The sequence below is a fragment of the Vulpes vulpes genome, chromosome 4, assembly GCF_048418805.1.
Source record: "Vulpes vulpes isolate BD-2025 chromosome 4, VulVul3, whole genome shotgun sequence".
Lineage (NCBI taxonomy): Eukaryota > Metazoa > Chordata > Mammalia > Carnivora > Canidae > Vulpes > Vulpes vulpes.
In genome coordinates this window covers 39,465,326-39,493,013 of record NC_132783.1, presented here as the reverse complement: position 1 = coordinate 39,493,013, position 27,688 = coordinate 39,465,326, and the positions used below count along the sequence as shown (strand labels likewise).

Sequence of the window (27,688 nt, the reverse complement as noted above, 5' to 3'; positions counted from 1 at the left end):
TTACTTTAAAAAATTTGAATATTCAGTTGCATAAAGGAATAGTATCCTGATTGGTACCGTAGCTTATTGTGATTTAATGTTTTCTAGTGTAGGACAAAATAAAGGATATTTAATCTCAATCTCAAAAAACTCAGCTATAGAGAATTCAAAATATTTCTATCACTACTCATAAGAGCAGATATCAATGATTAAAAACTATTCCTAGTCTCTGAAAAGCAAAAGGAATGTCAGCAAAAATCTCTATGGCAAAAATTTATATTCATTCAAAAAAGTTTTTCAGAAAAAGTTTTGTTTTTTCCCCTTAACTTGTAAAAACAACCTATTAACTTTAATTTCACGTCCAGCACATAGATATCTACAAAAAATTATTCTAGATTTTTTCTTTTATATATAAATTATTGACTTTTGTAAGCTTGGTAAAACTACATAAATGACTCTGTAAAGATTATAGCATCAGTGCTTTTTAAAATATTTCTACAATTCGTAAAATGTACACGTCTTATTTCTTTCTTTCTTTTATTAAAAATAAGTAATGCTTGCCAATGTTAGTATAAAATCACCAATGTCAGTATAGAATTAAAAATGTACCATGCAACTAAATTACTGGATCATGTAATACACAAAAAGCATGGTTTAGGATATTTTGAATTTGAATAAATTTTTTTCTTCCTCTACAATACTTTATTGGTTTAAATTTTCTGAATTAGATTTATAAACTAGTTGCAAGTAATCCTCAAAAAAAAATTATCTCTTAGAATGAAAAGATAATACATAATTTTCCTACTCTCCTTAAAAGTTAACCATTATTCATACCCAATGGTTATACCCAGTAAAGAAATTGCTGTCACAGACAGAATAGTTCTGCTAGTAGTTTAAATTAGTATTTAAATATGGCTATTGTGTATAAAGCTCCATATTGAAATAAATTTCATTTTAAGTCACCTTCATTTGTTCTTAGGAGCTATTATGCTCATAAAAGATTTGCAAACTCATCTATTGTAATTCTGCCCTTGACACTTTAAAGAATGTCCAAATTATGTGGAACAGATGATAATAGAGAATAATGTATTAAATGATTATAATATTTTGTGTCTAGAAAATTAAGTAGAACAATATATATTATATATGGAGCTTGCAAATTTTATATAATATATAACAAAATAAATGTACGTGTGTGTATGTAAATACTTTTTGATTGGTATGAATGTGAAATGATTTTACAGTTGCCAAAAGAAAGCATTTTTTGTTATAGTATTTGGAAAGCTAATTGACGTAGTCCCTAAAGATAATTTATCTAGGTTTCTTTCTATGCTCCTTAATTTTTGAACAGTGGGAGTGGCCCTAATTTTGTAGATACCCCTTACCTTAAAGACTACAAATCAATTTTCATGATTCCAGAACCTAAATTTTTTTAAATTAAGAATTATTGATGATTAAGAGTATTAGTCTAGCTCAGAACTGTCCAATAGAAATATAACATAAGCCATATATGAAATTTAAAATTTTCCAGTGTTCTCACTAAAACGAGTAAAAATTTAGGGACAAATAAAATTACTTTAATGAAATATTTTATTTAAAATATCCAAAATAGTATTATTTCAACATGTCATAAATATTTTTAACAATCAAGTTCTTTTATGTCTTTTTTTCGTTTGCACTAATGTCTTTGAAATCCAATATGTATTTACACTTATGGCACATCTTCATTTGTGCTCACCACATTTAAAGGGCCCCATAGCCATATGTAACTATTGGCTATGCACATCTAACCCATCTCTTAACATTTGTAGGAAGTTGGTCTAGCAGAAATTAAGACATCATGTTGCTCTATTGTTGTCTTTGTCTAATAGGAATTGTAACTTTGCAATTTAAGTTTTACTTACTTTTTAACTAATATACATGCCTAAAATTTACAAAAACAATAATAAAAGCAGTTTCCTTCATGGTGCTATTTTCTAGATTCTCCATTCTTTATCCTGGATGCAAAACATTATTATATTTTTGTTATATATTTTCCCAAAGCCGATTTTGTAGTTATTTTTGTAAAGGTACAGATTGTAGCATTTTTTAAAAGATTTTATTTATTTGAGAGAGAGAGAGAGAAAGCATGAGCAGAGGAGGGGCAGAGGGAGGGAGAAGGAAAAGCAGACTCCCCATTGAGCACAGGGCCACACACGTGGGATGTAGGGCTGGATCCTGTGACCCTGAGATCATATTCTGAGCCAAGGTCAGTTGCTTAACTGACTCTGCCACCCAAGTGTCTCTAGGTTGTAGCATTCTTATACATACTGTTCTGCAGCTTGCTGTTTTTCACTTAATTACTTGGAAATACATCCACCTGAAAATGTAGAAAATACTTCCACCTGAACATATTTGTTAGATAACTTAAAACTGAAAAGTCAAAGTTTCTATGAAACTCTATAAATTATTGCTAAATTGTCCTCCATGGCATTTATATATGTTTTCATTCCCAAGAACCACACAAGAGAGTGTCTGTTTCTCCACATGCTTGCCAACATCACGTACTATCAAATTTTTTTATCTTTGCAGATTTGAGAAAAACACTATTTTATTGACGTTTGAATTTACACTTCTTTTTGTGAATGATACTAGACATCTTTCTAAGCATTTAAGGGCCACTTGCATTTCATTTTCTGTGAACTGTCCATGTCCTTTGCTCATTTTTCTATTCAGTGATTGGTTTTTCTTTTGTCAATTTGTCAGAGTTCTGTATATTAAGAAAAGTTTTATGTGATTTTTAACTTCACTTATGGGTTTATTTTTGCATGCACAAGATTTATTGAACTTTCTTGCTTTGTATGTCTTCTAGATTTTGTGTCATGAAGAACTCACCCAGTCATTACATTATTCTTTTTTAAAGTTTTCTCAGACTATTTTAAAATTTTTAGGGTTTTGTTTTACATATTCAAGCGTTAAATAGATCTAAAATTCATTTTGGTATAAGATGTTAGAGGTAAATCCAATTTTGTCATTTTGTCATTTCACATTTGTGTGGCAGGATCTCTTTCTTGAAATTCTATTCTATTCCTTTGGTTTTTTTTTTTTTTTTTTTTTTTTTTACAGATTGTATTTATTTATTCATGAGACACAGAGAGAGAGAGGCAGAGACACAGGCAGAGGGAGTAGCAGACTTCATGCAGGGAGCCCTATGTGGGACTCCATCCTGGGTCTCCAGGGTCATGCCCTTAGCTCTGAGCGGAAGGCTCAACAGCTGAGCCACCCAGGCATCCCTCCATTGGTCTTATTAACATTCTTTTTACTGATTTGCAAGTACAAGCTGTGTTAAATACAATAGCCTTTGTTCCTTTTTTAGATTCTTTCAATTTGGTTACTGCCCTGCCCAGGGCCCTTTATAATTCTTTTTCAGGTTATTCCTGACTATCCAGTTTGTTTATTTTTCCAGGTGAACTCTAGAGTCAAGTTCTTTAATTCCTCACAACATTCTGCTAGTATTTTTTATTGAGAATGCATTAAATTAATAGGTTCATTTGAGAACTACCCAAGAACGTATTATACCTTTCTGCTTGTTTTGCTTTTGTGTATATGTCAGTACTGTCTTAAAGATTTATTCCACATTTCTTTTTAAATTTATTCCTAGTGTTAAGAATATTTTTTCCTGTCATAGTATTTTATTCCACTAAAACTTCTGACTGGTTGTTGCTTTTATATATAAAAGCTACTGTTTTTTCTTATTCAACTACTTTTCTCATAAACTGTAATAGTTTTGCAGTTGATTCTTTTTGTTGGCCAGTATACAATCTTATTATCTGTAAACAATAATTTCAGTGTTGCTTTCTAATGTTTATATCTTATTTCTTCTTCTTTTTTACTTGTCTTGGTTAGTAAACAGTGACTATTTTAGTAGGTTATTTTTTTTGCTTGAAGGGAAAATAATCTAGATTTTTTTACTTTCATCCTTAAAATAAATGTGATGAAAAAAACTGGGAAAATAAAGCATGACTGTACCATGAATGAGGCAGCATTCACTTTATATGATGGATTATATATGGTTTTTAGTGCGCATTTCTCCCTGCACTCCAGTCATTTGGACTTTGAAATCTCAATCAGAATTGGTCTCAAAAATATTTGAATTAATGAGTAAATGAAGAAATGATTGTAAGATGAGCAAATTTATATCAATTTTGTGAAACTGGATACTCTATACTAAGCACAAAAATGAACAGAGTGTTCTTAAGAAGTTCACAGTCCAGTGAGTAAACAAAATAAATTGAGTATGATATGGTCAGCAGTAAACCATATACAAGATATAGAAATAACATAGAAATGGGAGTGATTGGGGCACCTGGGTGGCTCAGGGGTTCAGCATCTGCCTTCAGCTCAGGTCGCAATCTCAGAATCCTGGGATCAAGCCCCACACTGGGCTCCCTGTTCAGCAGGGGATCTGCTTCTCCCTCTCCCTCTGTGCTCCCTTTCTCTCTCTCAATAAATAAAATATTTAAAAAAAAAAAAAAGGAAGTGATTAATTCTCTTGGAAAATCAAAGAAGAAATCCTAAGAGAAGTGATACCTGAGACTTTGAGAGGACTATAGGAGTCACTGGGCAAATCAGGGGACTTAAGAAGGCATTCTAGGCCAATAAAATGACAAACAACATGGAAGCCTGAAACGATTTACCACGTTTGGGTATTTATAAGCTGTTGTTATAGGTGGAGTGTAAGCTGTGAGAGGAAGTAGGAGGAGAGAAAAATACAAATCTGCCTATGAAAAACCATTTATATCAGGCAGGAGTTCTCAGTAGAAGTGGGCAGACAGCCCCTGTGGAGGAAGACATAGAATCACCTAGAAATGACATTTTATAAATGACGTATCTCACCCCATTCCATTTCCTGGAATATTAACACTAAAAGGAATTTGTCTTGTCTTTCAGGTGTGTGGGTGAAAGAGTTTGAGAACTATTAATGTAGGCAGTGTGGAGACAGCAAAGCATGTTCAGGAGGATATGACATCAGATTTGTGTTGAGAACATTCCCTTTGGTAACAATTTGAAGGAACCTTGAAGGACTAGGGAGAGAACAGGCTGGGCTGGGGAAAAACTTTCTAAAAAGCTACTGCAGGGGATCCCTGGGTGGCTCAGTGGTTTAGTGCCTGCCTTTGGCCCAGGGCGCGATCCTGAAGTCCCGGGATCGAGTCCTGTGCTGGGCTCCCAGCCTGGAGCCTGCTTCTCCCTCCTCCTGTGTCTCTGTCTCTCTCTATATATATATATCTATCTATCATGAATAAATAAATAAATCTTAAAAAAAATATTAAAGAGCTACTGCAAAAGATAAAGAAGTGAGATAATATAGGTCTGGCTACCAAGCAGCAGTGGAGATGACTTAAGGAGTATAGGGAATGGAATTGACAGATCTTAGCAAGTGATTGGATGTGTAAGGTACTAGAGAAGAAAGAAAAAAAAGGAGATAATCCTTCTCTATTTCTTTTAGGATGTTGACAAAAAAAGAATTATTTGGGAAGGAGGTTGATTCTGTTTACTAATGCAGTATGAATTTCCCACATCAGCTGGTGATTTTGATCATGTTTGTTCTCCATGACCATAAATATTTGAGAGTTGCTGGGAAGACAAAAATAATCAGCTATTGGTTGTCACACTGAAATATGAAAATGAGTATCACAGTTTGCTATGTCTAGGAATTTCAGGATTATGAATGTCATGGTTACTCTCCAATATTTGTTATTACTGCTAGATATGTATTAATACATTTCATTTTCTGTTTTCATGCTCTTTAGAATTCATTCAGAGGGCAGCCTTGTGGATGGCCCCGAAGCAAGCCTGATGGAACAGGATAGATCCAACCATGTTGAGGGCAACAGACTAAGTCCATTCCTGACACCATCTCCTTCTCCCAACTGCCAGACAGAACCTCTGGCCCTCAAGCTCCAGAATGGAAGCCCATTGACTGAGAGACCTTATCCAGAAGTAAATGGAGACACCAAGTGGCAGTCTTTCAAAAGTTACCATGGAATACCCCATATGAAGAGAAGCCAGAATAGTCGCGTGAGTCCAGACTTTATCCAAGAAGGTAGAGGGTATTCCAGGTGCTTGCAAAATGGAGGAATAAAGCGCACAGTTAGTGAACCTTCTCTCTCTGGGCTTCATCAGAACAAGAAATTGAAACAAGACCAAAAAGCTAATGGAGAAAGAAATAACTTCGGGGAAAGCCAAGAAAGTAATCCAGGCAAAGGCAGCAGTCAACTAAATGTCTCCGATTTAAGCGATAAGAGAGAATCTGTGAGCTCTGTAGCCCAAGAAAATGCAGTTAAAGATCTCATCAGTTCTTCAACACATAACTGCAGTAGGTCTGAAAAACCAGAGCTTCAGATTCTGAATGAGCCGGAAGAGAAAAATGCTAACTACCGTGACAAGAACTTTACATTACTTCTTACAAACAAGGCAGTGCTAATGCCTAATGGTGCTACAGTTTCTGCCTCTTCCATGGAAAACACACATGGTGAACTCCTGGAAAAAACACTGTCTCAATATTATCCAGATTGTGTTTCCGTTGCGGTGCAGAAAACCACATCTCACAAACATGCCATTAACAGTCAGGCTACTAATGAGTTGTCCTGTGAGATCACTCACCCATCGCATACCTCAGGGCAGATCAATCTCCCACAGACCTCGAACTCTGAGCTGCGTCCAGAGCCAGTTGCAGTGGTGACTGAGGCCTGTGATGCTGATAAAGCCAGTAAGACAGCTGCAATGATAGGGACCTGTCCCTTCCAGAAACCAGAAAAACAAAAATTGCTTTTTGATAGATGCCCGTCTCGTGCCGAAAACAGTAATATCCAAGGAACCACAAAGCTGGTATCTGGTGAAGAATTCTGTTCAGGTTCCAGCAGCAATTTGCAAGCTCCTGGTGGCAGCTCTGAACGGTATTTAAAGCAAAATGAAACAAATGGTGCTTACTTCAGGCAAAGCTCAGTGTTCACTAAGGATTCCTTTTCTGCCCCTACCACACCACCACCATCACAACTGCTTCTTTCTCCCCCTACTCCTCTTCCACAAGTTTCTCAGCTTCCTTCAGAAGGAAAAAGCACTCTGAATGATGGAGTTTTGGAAGAACACCATCACTACCCCAACCAAAGTAACACAGCTCTTTTAAGGGAAGTAAAAATAGAGGGTCAACATGAGGCACAGCCATCCCCAAGTCCTAATCCATCTACACATATACCCAACCACTCTCTGATGCTTCCAGAAAGGCCTCAGAATAATTGTGTTAACAAGAATGACATCCAGACTCCAGGGATGATGACTGTTCCAGCATGTTCTGAGAAAGTGAGACAAATATCAGAACACCTCAAGCATAACCCAACAATTCTGGGTAGCAGTGGGGATCCACAGGACCACTGCCAGAAATTGATGGGACATAGAGAGCAAGATATTCTGAAGGGTCGAGACAAGGAACAAACACGAGGCCTTGTGCTCCCAGCACAGCCTTATCTGAAACCGGGGTGGATTGAACTGAAACCCCCTCACTTTCATCAAGCAGAATCCCATCCAAAATGTCATGAGGCATCACTGCGGTCAGTTCTTCAGTATCAGTCCAACCCCTCCAATCAAATGACCTCCAAACAATACACTGGAAATTCCAGCCTGCCTGGGGGGCTCCCAGGACAGGCTTATATCCAGAAAATAATGCAGCCAGAGCATAGGCCACAGAGATACCAAGGTGAGATGAATCAAGGGCAGTCTCAAGGTACAGTGGACCAGCAGCTCCAGTTCCAAAAACCCTCACTCCAGGTGCACTTCTCCAAGACAGACCCTTCATCCAAAGCTCACATGCAGTCACTGTGCGCACACAGGTTTTATTTTGAACAAAGACCAGATTCCCAAACTGAGAAACTCATACCCCCAACATTAAAACAGCACTTGAATCAGCAGGCTTCAGAGACTGAGCCATTCTCAAACTCACACCTTTTACAACACAAGCCTCATAAGCAGGCAGCACAAACACAAACACAACCATCCCAGAGTTCACTTATCTCTCAAAACCAGCAGCAGCAGCAACAGCAAAAATTGCAAATGAAGAATAAAGAACAAATGCCCCAGACTTTTTCTCAATCCCAAGGCAACAATGATCAGCAAAGAGAAGGATCATTCTTTAGCCAGATTAAAGTGGAAGAATGTTTCCGTGGTGAAAATCAGTATTTGAAATCAAGTGAGTTCCAGACTCATAATACTCAAATGGGATTGGAGCAAGGACAGAATATGAATAGTAGAAATCCCCCCTATGGTCAGGTCTTGAAATCAAATGCAAGCAAACTACAGATTGCTTGTTCAAACAATACACACCTAGTTCCAGAAAATAAAGAACAGATTATAAATTCTGAACTCTTTGCAGGAAACAAGACTCAAAATTTGCATCACATGCAATATTTTCCAAATAATGTGACTCCAAAGCAAGATGTTCTTCATAGGTGCTTTCAAGAGCAGGAGCAGAAGCCTCAACAAGCTTCAGTTCTACAGGGATATAGAAATAGAAACCAAGATATGTCTGGCCAGCAAGCAACACAACTCCCTCAGCAAAGGTACCTGATACAAAACCAACCAAACACTTTCCCTGTGTCTGACCAGGGAGGAAGTCACAGTCAGACCCCTCCCCAGAAGGACATTCAAAAGCATGCTGCTCTAAGGTGGCACCTCTTGCAAAAGCAAGAACAGCAGCAAACACAACACCCCCAGACTGAGTCTTGCCATAATCAGATGCACAGGCCAATTAAGGTTGAACCTGGATCCAAGCCGCATACCTGTATGCGCCTCATGTCAGCACAGCCAGAAAACAAAACATGGAAAAAGACAACTAAGCAAGAGATTCCACCCCCAAGTTGTGATAATGTGCAGCAAAGGAGCATCCTTGAGACCATGGAGCAACATCTGAAGCAGTTTCAGGTCAAATCATTATTTGACCATAAAGCTCTAACTCTCAAATCACAGAAGCAAGTAAAAGTTGAAATGTCAGGGCCAGTCACAGTTTTAACTAGACAAACCACTGCCGCAGAACTTGATAGCCACACCCAAGCTTTAGAGCAGCAAGCAACTCCTTCTTCAGAAAAGACACCAACCAAAAGAACAGCTGGTTCTGTTCTCAATAATTTTTTAGAGTCACCTTCCAAATTACTAGATACTCCTATAAAAAATTTATTGGATACACCTGTCAAGACTCAATATGATTTCCCATCATGCAGATGTGTAGGTAAGTGCCAGAAACGTACTGAGACACATGGTGTTTATCCAGAATTAGCAAATTCATCTTCAGATATGGGATGTTCTTTCTTTTTTAAAATATCTTGAGTCTGGCAGCAATTTGTAAAGGCTCATAAAAAACCTGAAGCTTACATTTCTTGTCTTTAAATTACAGATGCTTGTGCTGTGCAAGAGAGAACTTCACTTACATTCAGTTTTTCCAAAATAAATAAATAAATAAATAAAACAATGTGCATGCTCATTTCTTCCTCTAATCAAACCCCTTAAAATGTAAAGGTATCTATTTTAGATTAATCAATCTGTTTAACTCTTTGTGTATCATTGCCTGGAGAGACACCTAAGATAGTAAAAACATCTATTAAAATGAGAAAAATAACTGCTATATGCAAATTAATGTGGAAACTTTTTAATTTGTATTAATTCGGGGTTGAACATATTAGTGTTTTTTACAACATTAATTTCTAGATAAGGGGGAGATTGTCTTCAGGCTTGGTGAGTTGGGGGAAATTATAATGCTAAAGTTCTGAATACTCATGAAGTTGCCCTTCCTGCATTTATACACTTGAAATACTGTATGATTTATATTCGTTCTGATTTTACTTTCTCTTTAAAGTGTCATCTTTTTGATAGAAAGTATATTTTTTTCTTTTTTCAAACAGACACCTTTTTGTTAAAATTCAAGCTACTTAATAGGCCTGTTGGAATAGGGAAACATTTTACTGATAGATACATATATATAAATATAAAATACATATAAAATATATATAAAGACTTTATTATAGTTCCTCAGCTTGGATACAGTAGAAGACATTTGAAAAAAAAAAATGTTAAACTGATATGGCCAGTGGTCCACCCACCTCATGTTCTTCTTCTTACAATGGGACACCACACATTTTATAGAAGAATGGAGGGAGGAGCCATACCGCCCCTTTGTGTGGTTAATACTAGGTTGCCTCAGGGGATACCTACCACACATGTCATAGATAACATTAGGTAAGTTCTAATCATCTGCAGCCTCTTCTCCCATCACCCTAACATCCCCTCCCACTCTCCATCTTTGGTAGTTTACAAGAAACTCTTCCTTTTACCTGACCCTCTCTCCAGTATTTTCTCCATCATAAATTGTTCTAAAGTACTACAAATACAGGTCTGGAATCAATATTCTTATTTTCAAGACACAGCAATTAAATGTTGAAGGGAAATGAGAGGAGAAAAATGTACTTGGACAATAAAAACTGAGCCAATATCCTGGGGGTGAGATAAGACAGGAAATTTTATTTTTAATCTTTTAACATCCAAGTAACAGGCAGGCTTCTAGATAGCTATAAAAAAATTTTTTTTTCAGTTAAAACACTGGATTGTAGTCGGTATTACATATAATATATTCTAAATCCCTCACTGTATTGTTTAGTTCCACTTATTTTGTTTAAATAATTTCTTATTCCGTATCTGAAATGTAATTTATTTTTTATCCAACAGCCAGCATGTACATATACTTAATTACTTGGCACATTTTCTAATAGATCAGTCCATCAATTTATTCATTTTTAAAGAAAAAAAAATGTTTAAAGTCACATTTTAGGGCCCTTAATGTGCAGGTGGGGGATAAGCTTTGTGGATGTAGCCTTTATATTTAGTATAATTGAGGTCTAAAATAATAATCTTCTATTATCTCAACAGAGCAAATTATTGAAAAAGATGAAGGTCCTTTTTATACCCATCTAGGAGCAGGTCCTAATGTGGCAGCTATTAGAGAAATCATGGAAGAAAGGTAATTAACGCAAAGGCACAGGGCAGATTAACGTTTATCCTTTTGTATATGTCAGAATTTTTTCAGCTTTCACATACAAAGCAGTAAACAATTGTAAATTGAGTAATTATTAGTAGGCTTAGCTATTCTAGGGTTGCCAGCACTACACACTGTGCTATTCACCAGAGAGTCACAATATTTGACAGGACTAATAGTCTGCGAGCTGGCACAGGCTGCCCACTTTGAGATGGATGCCAGAAAACCCAAGCACGCACAAGAACCAGCCAGCCAGCCAGCCTGCCAGGCACAAGGGTGCTGGCACAGGCTGCAAACAGAGGCCCCACTCTGGCTTTCCCACTTGATGATAAAGTGTCAAAGAAGAAAGAGGGGGGAAATGTGGTATAAGAAAGGAATCATGGAGTTAAATTAACCTAGAGTTGTAAAGAGTAGTGATCTGTAAGGAAGTAGTCCCTTAGTATGAGCAGAGGGTAAGTTAAGTGTGAGATGCTGAATAGAAATAGAGATAGATTCTATTTATAGCTGCTTTTTTTTTTTACTGTCAGTCACAGGTATGCAAGTATTTACCTGAATCTACAATTAGTCCTGCATGTAGAAGACTTATGAGAGAGACAATCAATGCAGAGAGAGACTTTCATATAGGTATCCACAGATGTGAGTTGTTACTATGCTAGGGTGCCTTTTCTTTATGAGGTAGGCAGTGTTATTAAAATATAATAGGAGACATTGTGGGCAGCAAGGACATATTTTGTATCATTCTTGCCCAATTTACAAATTATCCATTTCTAAATTAGTAATGTAGAAATTCACTAAATAATCCTCTAGTAGCCTGGTAGATACAGGGGATTTCCCTAAGTGCCTTTTGTTATTATCAAGTAGTAAGTAGTGCCTTGGTCATAAGGGAGAATATAATCTATCTCTAGAACTATCCTATATTTTCAAAATTGCCAGATGCTAGTTATTTGCAAGCCATCTTTAAAAAATGGTAGAGATTCTTTGAGGAACAGAGGAATAGTTCTAACTAAAATCTGTTGTGATTCCCCAAGTTTTAAAATAGCTAAATTTAGTAAAGGACAAAAATCAAATAGTATATATCTTAGAAGACTGAATTTAACAAACTTAAAAAAGTTTTGTGCTTTGTGAAATTATGTCTAAAAATAAGCTTTCCCATTTATTTTCACCCAACATATAATTTCAAAATAGTTCATTACAATTATCAATATATTTTATACCAAAGAAATACAAAGCTTAAAGTCTGTTATCCAGTTTGCTTGGCTTAGACTTATTTTTTTAAATAAATTAAACCATTCATTTCTCAGGATGTGGTCATAGAATAAAATTATGCTCAAATGTTCAGTATTTTGGTTGCCTCACTTTCATTTGCTAATTTTATGTGTGTGTGTTTCTGTGGATTTCTTTTAAGGTTTGGACAGAAGGGTAAAGCTATTAGGATTGAAAGAGTCATCTATACTGGTAAAGAAGGCAAAAGTTCTCAGGGATGTCCTATTGCTAAATGGGTAAGTGTGACCTGACAAGGCCTTTGGTCTTGAATCTTGTGCATTTTGATTCATTAATCTAACCCTGAGAATTGGGTTACCAGATCTGAGAGTCATTTATGCTAGTTGAAATGAACGTTGCGGGATCCCTGGGTGGCGCAGCGGTTTAGCGCCCGCCTTTGGCCCAGGGCGCGATCCTGGAGACCCGGGATCGAAACCCACGTCGGGCTCCCGGTGCATGGAGCCTGCTTCTCCCTCTGCCTATGTCTCTGCCCCTCTCTCTCTCTCTGTGACTATCATAAAAAAAAAAAAAAATTGAAATGAACGTTGCTTATATTTATTTTGTGTTAGCTCTTAAGCAAAAGGCATATTAGTTTTTAAATCATTAGTTTTTAAATCCGTTCAAATTGATAAAAGGTATAATTCTTCTTGGAATGTGAAGTTGTCCTTAATCCTTTAAATACCTTCCATTAAACTTTATATTGTCATTTTTGAAAGCTTTGAACTTTGTGAAAAAGACCTGCATGTTTTTTATGCAGCTCTAGCTTTAATGCAGGGGGCATTGCCTCTCACTGTACTGGTATAGTCTGCTAAACATTGAGCAGTTTTGCACCTGTCCTGGTTCTGACCCCAATTTCATAGATGGGTGACAAAAGGCAAGTTGCAGGTGCTAGTAAATGTTGCCCTAGTTGTGACCCAGACATGAAAAATATGCATACATAAATCAGTGCTCTCACCTGCCACAAGTGACCCTTGTTTTGTTTTGGTTGGGGTGGGGGTGTTGGGGTGGAATGGGAACCCTCACAGGTGGTTCGCAGAAGCTGCAGTGAGGAGAAGCTACTGTGTTTGGTGCGGGAGCGAGCTGGCCACACCTGTGAGGCTGCAGTGATTGTGATTCTCATCCTGGTGTGGGAAGGAATCCCACTGTCCCTGGCTGACAAACTCTACTCGGAACTCACTGAAACACTGAGGAAATATGGCACTCTCACCAATCGTCGGTGTGCCCTGAATGAAGAGTAAGTGAAGCCTCCCCTCTTTTTCCACTGATAGCCAAATCTGATCATTGTGTTTGGGGAAGGGAGTTGAACCGACATTTTTACGTTTATAAAATGGGAACCGAAATGCTTGTTTCACAGTCGTGCAGAAGGAAGTCGTATCTGCTAATGTGGGTAATTTGAGGTGACTTCATTAACTATTTTGTACCTTCAGACAGTGTAGACATTTAGTTAGGAGCAGCTTGCTGAGTGTCTGTACTCACATGAACTCGAATATGCCATAAACTTGAAAATATTTGTGTCCACTTGCTGAAAGTGACAACTCTTGTGTACCTGGCCACCACACTAGTAAGTATTGACACCATTTCTATGTTGCAGTGTCTGAAACAGAAAGTAAGTTTGGTAAGAAATTGGGATGCCTGGATGCCTCTGCAGTTGAGTGTCTGCCTTTGGCTCAGGAAGTGATCCAGAGGTCCCGGGGTCCAGTCCCACATTGGGCTCCCCACAGGGAGCCTGCTTCTCCCTCTACCTATGTCTCTGCCTCTCTCTCTCTCTGTTTCTCTAATGAATAAATAAATAAAATCTTTAAAAAAAAAAAGTTTGGTGAGAAATTTTAGGATTCCCAGGTCAAGAACCTTAATGTAGCAAACATAAAAGTTTAAGGCTTATAGAATTTCTGTAGAAATAAACTGAATCATGATTCAGTTCAATCTAGTTTATTATTTCCACAATAACAATAAAAATTGCTTTTATATTTACTGCTACTAAATTAAAGCAAGAAATTAGTGGCTATGGACATTCATTATTTTCCAGGAATATAAACATTTAGAATAGGAGAGCAGGGGCATGCAGTTAAACATATTAAATGCATCCAAGTGCCAGTATGTTTTTTTTTGTTGTTAACCTCATCCAGTCTAGGAAGTTTAACTCTTCACTTGGAGGAATCTTCATTATTATTATTTTTCTTCTGCTCTGCTATTCCTGTTTAACATTTTAAAAATACAGGACAATTCATAGTACTATACGGAAATCCTGCAGGAGTTATTTTACAATTATTCCTAAAATAATTTTAATTTTGCACTTCTTTAGTCTCCTTTCCTCTGTATTCACCAAACTATAATAGAGTTTACTGAATTTATGGAACTACTATGCTGCTCGTTTCAACAGCTTGTTGCTAACCTAATTTGTTCCTTTGCTGACTACTACTCTGACTGATATGGCTTTACTAACTTCATGTTAACATGGGTTTTCTCTCTGGGTCACGGGAGGTGTGGAAATCGACTATAAATAATATGTCTAGGAAAGTTACATTTCGTATATGAAAGTGTGACTTGGCTTCCTGTGGTAGTTATGATCTAAAAATTTCATGGCATGTACCTCACTGCTATAAATCCACTTTTATAAATGATATGCTGGAAGATAGAATGCTGATTCATAACACATGACTCATAAACTCACAATGGACTACTTTAGGTATAAAATATTCAGTTTATCCTAATTTCCCTTGTTCCTTCTTTAAAAGGTGTATTTAAATGCCTTTAATCAGAAAAAAAATAAAAGTCACGCCACCTTGGAATGATGTCAGTGATAGCATTTTTCTCAGGAATTAAGTATCTGCCTTGTGTTTTTTTAAAGCAGACTTCCTCTTAGACTTGATGACTTGAACTTCTAAACCACTGAAGAACTTCTTGTGAAAATAACAGTTGTTTTATTTAAATTTCTTGAAGTGTCATGCAAACTATATTTCACATTCTTTGTAATTGATTTCATTTTCAGTTATTATGTATCTCTGGTATTTTTCTCGTGGGGGCTCTTCTATAATTTCTATAAACGCTATTTCAGTTATTCTGTATCTCTGGTATTTTTCTCCTGGGGGCCTTTTTATAATTTCTATAAATGCTATTGCCTGAAAGGGAATCTGACATATAGAAAGAAATTCTATGTTAAGAACTTTCTTAAATCGTGTTATTTTGCATTTAAAATCCATGAACAATGATTGGGCCAGGGCCTAAGAAAAATTATAGTTTAACTGGTCTAAACAGAAGGTGAGTACAAAACTATTAAAAGATATGCTTCAAATATTAAGACATTTTAAAGGCCAATCTGCATACTTTTGCTTCTCTGTGTCTGGAATTTCAAAAAGGTAAGGGTCATTATTTCAATGAAGTTTTAGCTTTGGGTTAAATGCATATCTAGAACAATTCTCCAGAAGCAAAACAAAACTTAACATACACAATTAAAATAGACACCAATGGCAATAGAGATGTCATTCAGATGAAGTTTTAGAAGTTTCTAATACCCCATAAAATAATTTTATGTGTGGCAGAATTTTGTTTGCCAGAAACAGAATAATCTCCAGTTGGAGCTGCTGACTCAGTTTAATATTCAAAGATGTATGGGCCTCATCTCTTAAGTTCTTACAAACCCCAGTGAGTACATATACCACAACCACCCACTGTGGGTTCAGAAAAGAACTCTGAGAGTATCTCTCAGTGGGAAAGTCAAAAACGAATTTTTACATTTCCTTTGAGCCTAACCAGCTGTTTCTTCTTTAAAGATTTCCCTTTGAGATTTCCATTTCATGACAAAGCCTAACCAATACTTTTTTGGCAAGTAAGAGTTGTGGGAGTGTATCTGTCATTATAAGAAGTCAGAGCCAGAAATGTGTTCCACCGTGCTGGGTGATGTTAATTTTTTTAAAGTTGACTTTATATTATAAAAATTCTCAAACGTGCATAAATGGAGGGGTGCAGGGTAATGAATACCCATGAACCCATTGCATAGCTTCAGTGCTTGTCAACATTTTATCAGTATTGTTTCATGTATTTCCCCTACAATTCCTAACCTTCACCCCCCACCCCCACCAGTGTTTTAAAGCAAAACCCGGATTCCACCTCACATACTTATACTTCAGTGTGTATCTCAAGCAGATAAGGACTTTTTTTTTTTTTTTTTACAAAACCTAGTTACGGTGTCATGTCAGTGATTCTTTAAATATCATTACATGTTCAGAACACATTCAGATTCCCTAATTGGATCCTGTTTTAAAGTCATCATCATCATCATCTCATCATCATTGTTATCATCATCATCAATAGTAAAAAGATATTGACAACAAGAAAGCCCATTCCTTGTACTTGATTGAGGCTTTTGAGTGGTCCCAGTCCATGCCTATTGTCTAGCATAAGTATTAATTGAACTTCCTTTAACTCTCAAAAATATCCTAATGTGGGAGATAAGTTCTATGATTCATAAGCCTCTTTCTGTTTATAACAGTTCCCCCTCTCTTTTTAATGAATTTATTTGTTAAACAGGCTGTATAATTTGCTCCATAAAATTTCCCACATTCTGGATTTGGCTGATTGCATACTGGTTTTGTTCAACTTATTTCTCTATCCCAACTGTCTTTTGTATACTCATATTAAGAGACTTAAGTTATGCATGTATACATGTATGTATATATTGGCAGAAATGCTTCATAAGTGGTGGTGAAATAATCTTAATTCTTCATATCCAGCAGGAGGGTTATAATATCTGCTTTGTTTCATTCCTAGTGATACTAAGAGTGCTTAGTGAGTTTAGGAGTTGTCAGCTTGATCTGTCCATCATCAAGTTTCCCAGAAAACTGTCAACTAATGGTGCAGCATATTCATTGTGGATCATTGCTGGTTTCCATTATTTTGTTTGAGTTTCCAAATTGATATATTTTTTTATTTTTCAAAGTATACATTTGTTACATTTAAATTATTTTGCTAGTGTTTCTAAACTTGCATATGGTTAAATATGTGATCTAATTTTTAAAGTTTTTTTTTTTTCCTCTTGGAAGTCCAGATGGTAACCCAGAGGTTGAGAATGTTTTTTAAAACATTATATACATGAGTATTTTTATTACAATGGCTTTACTGACTTGTCATTTAACCATGAGCCAAATTCAGAGTCTGTTAAATGAGACTGCCGTGTGTTAATTCTAACAATGGGCCCTATAGAAATAAAAGGCCCTGTAGAAATAAAAATGCCTTTTAGTAGTAATTTCATGTGAGAAATCATTTTGAAGTTGCTCCACCTTGTTATGCAGGGATTTTTTTTTTGAGATATAGTTCATAAACCATGAAATTCAGCATTTTAAAGTATACAATTCAGTGGTTTAGTATATTCACAAAGCTGTACAATATTTTCTTCACTCTCAAAGGAAAACCCCATACCTATTAGATAGTCAATTCCCATTCCCCTCTCCCCTAAAATGACAACCACTAATCAACTTTCTGACTGTATAGATTCACCTATACTGGGCATTTTGTATTATTGGAATTATACAGTATTTAGTTCCTGACCTGCCTGACCTCCTTCACTTAGCATAATGTTTTTTTTTTAATTTTTTTTTAAATTTTTTTTTAATTTTTTTTTTATTTTATTTATGATAGTCACACACAGAGAGAGAGAGAGAGAGGCAGAGACATAGGCAGAGGGAGAAGCAGGCTCCATGCACCGGGAGCCTGACGTGGGATTCGATCCCGGGTCTCCAGGATCGCACCCTGGGCCAAAGACAGGTGCTAAACCGCTGCACCACCCAGGGATCCCTAGCATAATGTTTTAAAGGTTCATCCATGTCATAATGTTCATCAGAAATTTATTCCTTTTTGTGACTGAATAATATTCCATTGTGTATGTATAACACGTTTTCCTTACCCAGTCATCAGTTAATGGATATTTGGATTGTTTCCACTTCGGGGCTGTTATGAATACGGCTGCTGTGAACATTCATGTACAAGTTTTTGTATGGATAGTTTTCAGTTCTCTTGGAGTGACATCGTTAGTCATATGGTTACTCTAACTTTTTGAGGAACCACCAAACTGTTTTCCAAAACAGCTGTATCATTTTTCATTCCTACCAGCAATCTATGGGAGTTCTAATGTCTCCACATCCTCACCAAAACTAGTTACTGTCTGTCTTTTTTGTTATAGCCCTTCCAAGTGGGTGTGACATGTTTCTTGTGGTTTTGATTTGTTCTCCCTAATGACTGATGATGTTAGGCATTATTTTATGTACTATTGACTATTCATATATCTTCTTTGCAAACTGCCTACTTGATTCTTTGCTCATTTTTAAGTTGAGTTTATTGTTTTTTTGAGTTGTAAGAATTCTTTATATATTCCACACACTAGAACTTTATCAGATATATGGCTTTCAGATATTTTCTCTTGTTCTATAGGTTGCCTCTTCACTTAATTGATAATGTCCTTGAAGCAGAAAATTTTTCAATTTTGATGAAATCCAATTTATATATTTTTTAATTGCCTATACTTTTAGTATCCTACCTGAGAAACCTTTGCATGACCCAGGTCTTGAGGATTTACATCTATGTTTTCTTTCCAGAGTATTAGAGTTTTAGCTCTAATGTTTATTTCTTTGATCACTGCTGAATTAATTTTATGATTTTAAGAGTCCAATACCATTCTTTTGCATATTGCTCAGCACCATTTATTGAGGAGATTATTTTCTGCATTAAATGGTCTTGCCACTCTCATTAAAAATTAACTGACAAAGATGGTATGGGTTGTTTTGAGACTTACCTATTCCATTAACCTACCCACATATCTGTCCTATGGCAATAATATACAGTGTTGATTCCTGTAGTTTTATAGTAAGTTCTGAAATTGAAATTCACCTGTTTTGCTCATTTCACGTATCACCTCCTCTCTGGCAACCACCACTTCTCTGTATTTCCTCCAATGTTTTACGAATTTTTGTTTTGTTTTGTTTTGTTTTGTTTACTGCTATGGATTCTTTTCATGTCCTTGAGAATTTTAGGATCAATTTGTCAATTTCCCCATCTGGGATTTGACAGGGGTTCTATTGAATCAGCAGACCAGTAGGGTGTATTGACAGCTTAACAATATTAAGTCTTACAATTGGTTAACAAAGGATGCTGTTACACTTACTTAGGTCTTTTCATTTCTTTCAATGATGTTTTATAGTTTTCAGTATGCAAGTCCTACACACTTATGTTGAATTTCTAAGTATTTTATTCTTTTTGATGCTGTTAAATGGAATTATTTTGATTTCATTATTGGACTGTTCATTGCTAGTATACCTATACAGTTATTTTTTTTAATAAAGGTAGAGTTGACATACAATGTTATATTAGTTTCAGGTATACAACATAGTGATTTGACAATTTTATACATTAAACTATGCCCACCAGGATAAATGTACTTACCATCTGTCATTATACAATATTATATACAGTATGATTGACTATTTTCCCCATGCTGTAGTTTTTATCCCTATGACCTAGTTTATAACTGAAATTTTGTACCTCTTAATCCCCCTTAACCTATTTCACCCATCCTCCCAACCCTCATCTCTGCCAATCAGTTTATTTTCTGTATTTATGATTCTGTTTCTTTGGGGTTTTGTTTGTTCATTTGTTTTGTGTTTTAGATTTTACATATAAATGAAGTCATATGGTATTTGTCTGATGTATTTACCTCACATAATACTGTCTAGGTTTCACCATGTTGTCACAAATGGCAAAGTCTCATTTTTTTGAGGCTAATATTCCATTGTATCTATGCCACATCTTCATTATCCATTCATCTAGTAATGGACACTTAGGCTACTTTCATATGTTGGCTATTTAGACAGGTACCTAGTAATAGAATTACTGAATCATATATGGTATTTCTAGTTTTAGTTTTTTGGCAAAACTTCATAATGTTTTCCACAGTGAAAACACAAATTTACATTCCCACCAATGGTGCATGAGAGTTCCCTTTTCTCCACACCCTCACCAACATGTGTTTGTCTTTTTGATTCTAACCATTCTGACTGGTATGAGGTGATACCTCATTGTGGTTTGATTTGCATTTCCCTGATAACTCATGATGTTGAGCATCTTTTCATATGTCTGTTGACCACCTATATGTCTTTGGAAAAATGTCTATTTACATCCTCTGCCCAATTTTTAATTGTTTTGAGTTATAGAAGTTCTTTATATTGGATATCAACCCTTTATTAGATATGCCATTTGCAAATATCTTCACACATTTAGTAGGGTTGTTTTGTTGTTGTTGTTGTTGTTTTTGTCTTGTTTCCTTGATGGTGTCCTCTGTTGTCCTTTGTAATTTAATGCAGTCCCAATAGTTTAGTTTTGTTTTTATTTCTTTTCCCTGAGGAGACATATCTAGAAAAATGTTGCTAAGGCTCCTGTCCAAAAGATTATTGCTCATTTTTTCTTTTAGGAGTTTTATTTCAGGTCTCACATTTAGGTTCTCAATTCATTTTGAGTTTATTTTTGTGTATGCTGTAAGAGAGCCATCCATTTTGCCTGTATCTATACATTTATTGAAAAGGCTGTCTTTTCCCTAGTGTATATTCTTACCTCTTTTTCATAGATTGACTACGTAAGTATGGGTTTATTTCTCAATTCTCTATCCTTTTCCATTGATCTCTGTGTCTATTTTTGTGCCAGTGACATACTGTTTCAATTACTATAGCTCGATAGTGTATCTTGAAATCTAGGATTGTGATACCTCTAGCTTTCTTCTCAAGATTGCTTTAGCTATTTGGGGTATTTTGTGGTTCCATAAAAATTTTAGGATTATATGTTCTACTTCTGTAAAAAAAAAAAAAAATGCTATTGGTATTCTGAAAAGGATTGCTTTGAATCTGTACATTGCTTTGGGTAGTATGGACATTTTAACAATATTAATTCTTACAATTCATGAGCATGGTATATCTTTCTATTTCTTTGTGTTGTCTTCCATGTTTTTCATAAACATCTTATAATTTTCAGGGTATGAGTCTTTCACCTCTTTGGTTAAGTATATTCCTAAGTGTTTTTTTAGTTCAATTGTAAATGGAATTGTTTTCTTAATTTCTCTTTCTGCTACTTTGCTATTACTGTACAGAAACACATTTTCTGTATATTAATTTTATATCCTGTAGCTTTACTGAATTCACTTATTTGTTCTAATAGGCTTTTAATGGGTTCCTTAAGATTTTCTCTATATGGTATCATGTTATCTGCATTTCACTTCTTTCTTACAATTTGGATTTTTTTTTAAAATTTTTTTCCTTGTCTGATTGCTACAGCTAGGACTTCCAGTACTATGGATCTTTTAATATATTGTTGAATTCAGTTTGCTATTTTGTTGAGGGTTTTTGTATCTATGTTCATCAGAGATATTGGTTTGTAGTTTTCTTTCTTTATAGTGTCTTTGTTTTTAGTATCAGAATACTGCAGGCCTCATAGAATGAATTTGGAAGCTTTCCTTTGTGAATTTTTCCTTTTGGAATAGTATGAGAAAAAATAAGTATTAACTCTGCTTTAAATGTTTGCTAGAATTCATGTATGAAGGCACGTGGTCCTAGATTTTTTATGAGAGTTTAATACTAATTCAGTTTTGTCACTAGTAATTGGTTTCTTCATATTTTCCATTCATTCCTGATTTAGTTTTGGAAGGTTGTATGTTTCTAGGAATTTATCCATTTTCTTCCAGGTTGTCCAATTTGTTGGCATGTAATTTTCATAATATTATCATAATTTTTTATAGTTCTTTGATTTCAGCTATTTCTCCTCCTTCATTTCTGGTTTTATTGGAGTCTTTCTTCTTTTATTAATGAGTCTAGCTAATGGCTTATCAATTTAATCTATCTTTTCAAAGAACCAGTTCTTTTTTTCATTGATCTATTCTTGAGTCTATTTCATTCATTTCAGTGCTAATCTTCATTATTTCTTCCTTCTACTAGCTTTGAGCTTTTCTTTTTTCTAAATCATTTAGGTGTGAGGGTAGATGAGATTTTTATTTCTTGAGGTAGGCTTGTAACATTTTAAACTTCCCTCTGAGAACTACTCTAGCTGTGTCCTGAAGATTATGAACTGTTGTGTTTTACTTTTCATTTGTTTCCATGTATCTCTTTTTTTACTTCCTCTTTGATTTTCTTGTTAACCCATTAGTTATTTTTTTTTAATATTTATGTATTTATTTGAGAGAGTAAGAGAGAGAGAGCGCATGACGGAGGAGCAGAGGGATGGACAGAATCTCAAGCATACTCCACACAGAGCGTAGAGCACAATGCAGGGCTTAATCTCATGACCTCGAGATCATGACCTGAGCTGAACCCAAGAGTAACTCACTTAACCAACTGAGCCACCCAGGTGACACACTATAAGTTATTTAGTAGTATGATATTTAGCTTCCATGTGTTCGTGAGGTTTGTGTTTTTTCCAGTTTTTTTCTTACACTTGATTTCTTGTTTTATACCATTGTGGTCAAAAGATGCTTGATATGATTTCAGTCTTCCTAAAAGTATTTAGATTTGTTTTCTGTCCTAATGTGTGATTTATCCTGGAAAATGTTCCATGTGTACTTGAAAAAAAAATGTTCTGCTGTTTTTTGGATGGAATGTTCTGTATTTATCTCTTAGGTCCATCTGGTCTAACATGTCATTCAAAGCCACTGTTTCCTTGATCTATCTATTTATTTGAGTGTTACTATTATTGTATTACTGTCAATTTCTCCCTTTATTAATATTGGCTTTTTGTATTTTGGTGCTCCTGTGTTGAGTGCATAGATATTTACAATTGCTATATCCTCTTATTGGATTGATCCCTTTATCATTATGCAGGCTGTTCTTTGTGTCTTACTATACCGTCTTTGCTTTAATGTCTATTATGCTAAGCGAAATAAGTGCATCAGAGAAAGACAATTATCATATGATCTCATTCTTATGTGGAATTTAAGAAACAAAACAGAGGATCATAGGGGAAAAGGGGTGAAAAAAGCAAAACAAAAGCAGAGGGAGACAAACTATAAGAGACTCTTAATCATAAGAAACAAACTGAAGAGGAAGGGGGAGGGGGATGGGTAACTGGGTGATGGATATTAAAGAGGGCACGTGATGTAATGAGCACTGGATGTTATGTACCTCTGAAACTAATAATACATTATATGCTAATTAACTGAATTTAAATTTTAAAAACCCAAGACAAAAAAAATAGTCTATTTTGTTTGACATAAATATTGCTACCCCACTTTTTTTTCACTTCCATTTGCATGGAATAACTTTTTGCATCCCTTCATTTTCAGTCTGTGTATCTTTAAATCTAAGTTGGTTTCTTGTAGTCAGTATATAGATTGGGTCTTGTTTATTAGCCATTCAGTCGCCCTATGTCTTTTGATTGGAGCATTTAGTTCATTTACATTTAAAATAATTGTTGTGGGCAGCCCAGGTGGCTCATCGGTTTAGCGGTTTAGCACTGCCTTCAGCCCAGGACTTGATCCTGGAGTCCCGGGATCGAGTCCCATGTCAGCCTCCCTGCATGGAGCCTGCTTCTCCCTCTGCCTCTGCCTGTGTCTCTGCCTCTCCCTCTCCCTCTCCCCACCCCTCTGTCATGAATAAAGAAATAAAATCTTAAAAATAAATAAATACATACATACATACATACATAAATACATACATACATACATAAATAAAGCAAACAAGCAATTGTTGTTAGATATGTCCTTAATGCCATTTTGTTAATGTTTCCTGGTGTTTCTGTAGTTCTTCTCTGTTCCTTTCTTCTTTTGCTTTCTTCCCATGTGGTTTGATAGTTTTCTTTAATGTTATGTTTGGATTCATTCACTTTATTTTTTGTATATCTATTATAGGTTTTTCATTTGTGGTTACCTTTGGGCTCATATAGAATATCCTGTGTGTGTGTGTATAGTAATCTCTATTAAATTGAGGACACTTAAATTTGAACACATAAAAGCACTAAATTTTTGCTTCCCTTTCATATTTTATGTATAGGATATTATATTTTACAACATTTTATTTTGTTTATCCCTTGGCTAAGTTTTGTTGATACAATTTATTTTTCTGGTTTTGTTTTAACCTCCACACTGACTTTATGAGTGATTCATCTACTACCTTTACTATATGTTTGCTTTTACCTGTGAAATTTTTCCTTTCATAAATTTCTTCTAGTTATGGTCTTTTCTTTCCACTTAAAGAATTCCCTTTAACCTCTTTCATAAGGCTGGTTTAGTGGTGATGAACTACTTTAACTATTGTTTGGGAAACTAGCTCTTCTTCAGTTCTGAGTGATAATCTTGCTGGGTAAAGTAGGCATTCTTGATTGTAGGTTTTATCCTTTCAGCACTTAGAATATATAATGCCACTCTCTTCTGGCCTGTAGAATTTCTGCTAAAAAAAATCATCTCATAGCCTTATGGGGTTTTCCTTATATGTAACTGTTTTCTCTTGCTGCTTTTAAAATTTTCACTTTATCATTACTTTTTGCCTTTTTAGTTATTATGTATCCTGGTGTGGATCTTCTTGAGTTCATCGTATAGGCACTCTCTGTGCTTTCTGACCTGGATTCTGTTTCCTTCTGCATATTAGAGAAGTTTGCAGCTATTTTTTTTTCCCAAATATGTTTTCTGCCCCCTTCTCTCTCTCTTCTCCTTCTGGGATCCCTCAATGTGAATGAGTGTTATTCTCAATGATGTTGCAGAGTCTCTTAAGTTATTCTCATTTTTAAAATTCTTTTTCCTTTTGTTGTTCCGTTTGGTTGCTTTCCATCTCCTGCCTTCCAGATCACTGATCTGTTCTTCTGCACCCTTTAATCTGCTGTGGATTACCTCTAGGATATTTTTCATTTCAGCTACTGAATACTTCAGCTATGACTGGTCATTTTTTATATTTTCTTTCTCCTTGGTGAAGTTCTTACTGACTTCAACAACCCTTTTCTCAAGTCCAGTGAGTATTACCATAACTTTGAATTTTTTATAAGGCATATTGCTTATCTCTTTCAGTTAGCTCTTCATTTTCATTAGTCTTCATGCAACAATTGATTTTTATGTATTCAACTTGTATTCTGTAAACTTACTCAACTAGTGTATTAGTGCTAATTTTTTGGGTAGATTCCTTAGGAATCTATTAGTAAATCTATTAGTGATTCCATTAGTAAATCCTTATGTAGGATTGACTATATACAAGATTATGTCATCTACAAATAGAGATAGTTTAATTTCTTCCTTTCCAATCTGAGTGCCTTTATTTCCTTTTCTTGCCTAAATTTTCCTGGCTAGAACCTGCAGTAGACATACATCTGTCCTGGAGAAAGTTCCATGTACACTTGAGAAGAATACATTCTATTATTTGACAGAATGTTCTCTAGATATTGGTTGGCTAAGCTGATTTCCAGAGGTTTTCTTCCTTAATTTATATCCATTGTTGAAAGTGGAGTACTGAATAATCTATTTTTCCCTTTAATTCTGTCATTTTTTACTTTATGTATTTCAGTGCTTGGTTTTTAGGTTCATATATAATTATTACATCCCAATCAACTGACCCTTTCATCATTATAAAATGTACTTATTTCTGATAATATAATATTGTCTTAAGTCCTACTTTGTCCAGTATTATTATAGCCACTCTAGTTCTTTTTTGATCACTGTTTGCATGATACATATTTTTATATCCACTTACTTTCAGCCTATTTTTATCTTTAACACTAAAGCATGTCTCCTATAGATGACATAGATTTGGAATTTTAATCTTTTTTTTTCAGTCTTTGCCTTTTATTATTTAAACCATATACATATTTAATCCTACTATTGAGGTAGGATTTATGTCTGCCAATTTATTATTGGTTTCTATATATATTTTGTTTCACTATTCTTCCTTTACTGCCTTATTTTGTGTGCAAAAGATATTTTCCTCTGTATCATTTTAATTCCCTTGTCACTCTTTTACTGTATTTTTTTGGGAGTTATAACAATCTAATTTAGAGTAATACCGATTTTTTAAAAAGATTTTATTTATTTATTCATGAGACACACAGAGAGAGAGAGGCAGAGACATAGGCAGAGAGAGAAGCACTCTCCATGCAGGGAGCCCGATGTGGGACTTGATCCTCGGACTCCATGCCCTGAGCCAAAGGCAGACACTAAACCACTGAGCCACCCAGGCATCCCAAGAGTAATACCAATTTAATTACAGTATTGTACAGAAACTTTTTTACTATATAGCTCTGCTCGCCCCTTTTCCTTTGTGCTTTCATTGTCATCTAGTTTTATGCATTGTATGTACATTAACACAAATTTATAATTACTACTTTATAAGTTGCTTTTAAATCATATAGAAAAAGAGTTAAAAACAACATATGTAAAGTCTTTTCTATTTACCTATGTAGTTACTTTTACTGGTGTTCTTTATGTTTTCATATGGAGTCAAGTTACTATCTAGTGTCCTTTCCTCTCAGTCTGAAGAACTCCATTTAGTATTTCTTGTAGAGCAGGCCCAATAGCAATAAACATTCTCAGATTATTCATCAGGAAATACCTCAATTTATTATTCACTTTTAAAGCATAGTTTTGCTAGATATAGAATTTCATAGTTGTCTTATTCTTGCAACATTTAAGTATGTCATCCCAATGCCTTCTGGCCTTCATTGTGGGTTATGCATCATCAGCTGTTAATCTTACTGAAAAATCTCTTGTACATGAGGAGTTCTTTTTTTACTGGTTCCAAGATTCTTTATCTTTGGCTTTCAACAGCTATAATTAGTCTAGGTTTGGAACAGTTTTTTATGTTACTTGGAGTTGGCTGAGCTTCTTGAATATGTGTACATTATGTTGTTCATCAAATTTAGGGAGTTTGGGGTCATTATTTCTTCAAATAGTTTTCCTACTTCATACTCTTACTCTCCCTCTTTTACTTTGGGGATGCTCATTATGAATATGTTGGTATATTTGACAGTCTCCTCACAGGTCTCTGAGGATCTGTTATTTTTTCTTCATTCTTTTTCCTTCCTGTTTCTTGGAATGGATAATTTCAATTGACCTATCTTCAACTTCTCTCCCCACTGCTTTTTCTCTCCCCTACTCAAATCTATTATTGAATCCTTCTAATGGCCTTTTAATTTAGCTATTTCACTTGTCAGTTCCAAAATTGCCACTTCTTTTGTTATTACGGTTTCTACTTCTTTTATCTCATCTATTTGAGAAAACATTGTTTTCCTACTTTTAGTTCATTAAGCAGGGCATCCTTCAGGTCTCTGAACATACCTGAAATAATAAGTCAGAGTCTTCATCTAGTTATCTTAGTAACAGCTTTCTTTCTCTGTATTGATTATACTATGGTCAACATAGAAGCTAGACATTTTAAATTATGTAGTTACTCCAGAAGC

At 35.2% G+C, this 27,688-nt stretch overlaps 1 protein-coding gene across 3 annotated transcripts in view; it reads left to right on the top strand.

The window, feature by feature from the left end:
* TET2 (tet methylcytosine dioxygenase 2) overlaps window positions 1-27,688 on the top strand; it is a 123,590-nt gene that overhangs the window by 77,111 nt on the left and 18,791 nt on the right. Inside the window, exons 3-6 of one of the 3 annotated variants that reach the window (XM_026017573.2) lie at window positions 5,769-9,235; window positions 10,927-11,017; window positions 12,438-12,531; window positions 13,318-13,526. In XM_026017573.2, coding sequence (XP_025873358.1) covers window positions 5,815-9,235; window positions 10,927-11,017; window positions 12,438-12,531; window positions 13,318-13,526 — 3,815 coding nt within the window. In that variant the 5' untranslated portion in view covers window positions 5,769-5,814. Of the gene's footprint in view, window positions 1-5,768; window positions 9,236-9,400; window positions 9,545-10,926; window positions 11,018-12,437; window positions 12,532-13,317; window positions 13,527-27,688 lie in introns of those variants that run through there. The other 2 variants (XR_012001033.1, XM_072755539.1) reach the window with 2 other exon arrangements.